This window comes from Propithecus coquereli, unplaced genomic scaffold (assembly GCF_000956105.1).
Source record: "Propithecus coquereli isolate 6110/MARCELLA unplaced genomic scaffold, Pcoq_1.0 Scaffold811, whole genome shotgun sequence".
In the NCBI taxonomy this organism is placed as follows: domain Eukaryota; kingdom Metazoa; phylum Chordata; class Mammalia; order Primates; family Indriidae; genus Propithecus; species Propithecus coquereli.
The window spans coordinates 453,830-457,136 of record NW_012154297.1 but is presented as its reverse complement, the minus strand read 5'-3'; the positions used below and the strand labels follow the sequence as shown (position 1 = coordinate 457,136).

The following is a 3,307-nucleotide window of genomic DNA, read 5'->3' as shown; positions in this document are numbered from 1 at the left end:
TAAACATACACCAGGCGTCACCAGGACCCAGGTGTCGACATAAATATGACAAGACGTGGCCTTTCAGCAGACATGGCCATACAGCAGACATCACGTAGACACGCTCAGACGTGCAGTGGCATCTCCACCAAGCCCCTCCTGTCTACACTCAGGTCACGGGGCCAGCTGCAGGCAGCACAGAGCCATCGGCAGTGGGCGAGCTGCAGCCAGTGCGATGTCTACCTGGAGCAAAGAGCACGGGCCTGATGCAGGTGGGGTGGAAGATGCGCACGGTGGCTCTCACGGGCCCCGCCCACCAGAGGCGCACATCCCCAAAGGCACTCGCCAGGACCTGTGTGTACAGGAGACCTTCCTCTGAGCTCTGAATCTGTGGAAGAAGAAACAGGACCCAAGTCAAGCCCTTCTAGGCTTCCGGACAGAAGGACCTGCCGGGTAGAGACCCAGACCCGAGCCCTGGGTATTCCGTGCAGCATCTCATCATCCTCTCTGTGCAGATCCCCCCTGGGCTCCCTCCCCACGTCCTCTATACATGATGCTCTGGGTCCTTCAGTTCCAGGGACAGAAAATGTCTTTCCCCGTCTTGATCCCAGTCACCACGTTCGCCTGGGTTCTGCTCCCTCCCATTTCCAGGTAAAGAGACTGAGGCTCCAAACGTGAGTCCCTTGCCCGTGGTCTCCCCCGCAGTAAGTGCCATGCCCGATACCTGAGCCCATGTCTGTCAAATCCAGGGCCTGAGTCTTTATCCATCATACTGATTTGTGCCACCAAAACAATAACTCTGGAAGCCCCACACGGGCCAAGACTGGACAATCACAGTCACAGTGATTGGATGAAAACTTGGTCCTGTGACTCACACCCGGACAATTAAAGTGAATCATGTCCCATATGTGGGAACCCTGGGAGAAAGGAGAGCTTTCCATTGAAACTGACCACCAGGGACTCATCATTGACACCAAGAGGAAAGGGCTGCCTAAAAAGATGAGTGACACAGGGAAAGGTAAAACCAAAGGGGACAGATTGCCTATGACACTGAGACCTGGATCCAGCCATGCCTGAAGGCCACCCTCCCTGGAATATACACTGAATCAATCCCTTTTTGTTTGCTTAGAATAGATGGGGTTGAGTTTTCATCATTCACAACTGAAAGAGACCTCAGCAGGCAGAGAAAGCTGGGACCCATCCACAGTCTCAGCATTTTGGAGTCAGAGCCATGATCGCTATTGCTCTGGGCCTGAGAACAGGCAAGGCTGATGGTAGGCCTGGCAGGCGACCTCAAACACTAAGAGAGCCCACAGCATGACCCTGCCCTCTTCTTTAGAAAATTCCTACTCATTGTTCTAGACTCAGCTCTAGGAACTCCTCCTCCAGGAAGGCTGCCAGCCTGCCCCAGCTGTTCTCTGAACTGTCACAGCCCATCCCCCTCTGGCCCATTCCTGCCCAGATGAACTTGGAGATGTCTCTGTCCACATCCATCTCCTGAAGCTTGAGGGTTCCTACACCTGGATTGAGGTCTTCTAGGGTCCAGAGGTGCCCAGAACATTAGGGTAGAGGGAAAGATGGCAGTGCAGGGAGGGGACACTGAGGTGGGTTTGGTGAGTACATGAGAGAAAGACAGCAATGGCTGAGAGAGAAGAGGGAAGGAGGGGCTGGGGTAGCGCAGGGGATGCGAGGAAGCTCAGGGGAGGAGGGGCTGGAAGCCCTTGGATGTGCCACGGTGCCCACCACCAGGTGTTCCAGATGGTACCTGAGGCATTGAGGACAGCCCGGATTGCGTCAGGGTGGCACAAAGTGATGATGGGTATAGTGGGGCCCATCCAGGTTTTAAAGGCCTGAGGGTAGGTTGCCACCAGCTGCGTCAGGGCCTTCAATCCTTGCTCAGTGGGGGGAATCTGCAAGCAAGACAGGGTCGTCACCTCCTGTGATGGTTAATTCCAGGCGCCAATGTGACTGGGCTAAGGGTTGCCCAGATAGATGGTAAATATAATTTCTGGGTGCATCTGTCAGGGTGTTTTCAGAAGAGACGAGGAGTTGAATGGGTAAACTGAGGAAGGAAGATCCGTCCTCCCCAGTGTGGGCGGGCACCATCCAACCCACTGAGGGACCAGAGAGAACAAAATGGCGGAGGAGGGGACTTGGCTCTGTCTCCCAGAGCTGGGACTTCCACGTTCTCTGCCCTTGGACATCCGAGCTCCAGCTGCTCAGGCCTTCGGACTCGGACCGAGCGACAGCTCCGGCGCCCTGGGTCTCCAGCTTGCAGTCAGCACAGGGTGGGACTTCCCAGCCTCCACAGTCCCCTGAGTCAGTTCTCATGGTAAATCCCCTCTTCTCTGTCCAGATCTATACCAGATCTGTGTGTCCTGTGGTTCTGTGTCTCTGCGGAACACTGACTAACACGCGTCCCCAGGAGTGGCCACCGCAGGTCCCCCGCAGCCTCTGGAGGTGGCGCAGCCTCTGCAGTGACTGGCGGGTCTGGATTCTGTGGAGATGGAGGGGATCTCTGATTCCTCCTGCTCCTTCTCTCCTCGGGCCATCTCCAAACGCCACAGGTGCGTCCCAGGAAGAGGGAGGGGACGCGATCTCTGTCCACACAAGGGCCACCTTGGCTCCAGAGGAAGGGTTTTCTTGTCCTGGGAGTGGTTCTGGCCTGGGGACAGCCATATGGGGATGTCCCCACAGAGGGGGTTGTGTGCAGCAGTGTGACCGCAGGACGTGTCCCTAAGGCAGGTTTCCACATGCCCTCATGTCCTGGCTGGTGCACGTGGGCTTCAGTTCCTCCCCAGGGGAAGGGTCTGCACCCTGGGGACCTTCCAGCCTCAGCAGACCCCAGGGAGCAGAGGGGAGCTCTACCTGTCCATGTGGACCATGGCTCCCACCTGTGAGCACCTTCTGCAGACCAGGCTGTGCACCCTCCCACTGAGCCTAAGGACATGCCCATCGATCCTGTCATTACAAGTGAACAGGCTGAGGCCACGTCACCCACAGGGGACAGCAGGTCCAAGTCAGAGGGCAAGGTGTGGGGAGAGGGGTGTTGGGAAAGGCTTCTGAGAGGGGAAGCGAGCGGCCAACTCTCACACAGGTTGCACAGCAGGGCCCATTGGGACATCTTAGTGGGGAAGAGCAGGGTAAGAGGAGGGTGCCCAGGAAGGGCAGGGGTGGTACATTGTCCCCACCTGTCTTCTGGCCCAGCTGTGCCCCTGTGTGTTTGGGTGTGTGGGGGAGTCACAGCCCAGAGAGGGGCAGACACAGGACACGGGCCAGGCAGGGAGCAGACCCTGGACACTGCCCCTCAGGTGGCCTCAAGTGCCGC

General features: G+C 57.3%; 1 protein-coding gene across 1 annotated transcript in view; it reads right to left on the bottom strand.

The window, feature by feature from the left end:
* Window positions 1-148: 148 nt before the first annotated feature.
* LOC105825701 (phylloquinone omega-hydroxylase CYP4F11-like) overlaps window positions 149-3,307 on the bottom strand; it is a 7,473-nt gene continuing 4,314 nt past the window's right edge. The window contains exons 3-4 of the mRNA XM_012663583.1: window positions 1,692-1,889; window positions 149-367 (exon numbers count right to left, since the gene is read on the bottom strand). Of these exons, the coding sequence (XP_012519037.1) occupies window positions 149-367; window positions 1,692-1,889 (417 nt within the window). The remainder of the gene's footprint in view (window positions 368-1,691; window positions 1,890-3,307) is intronic.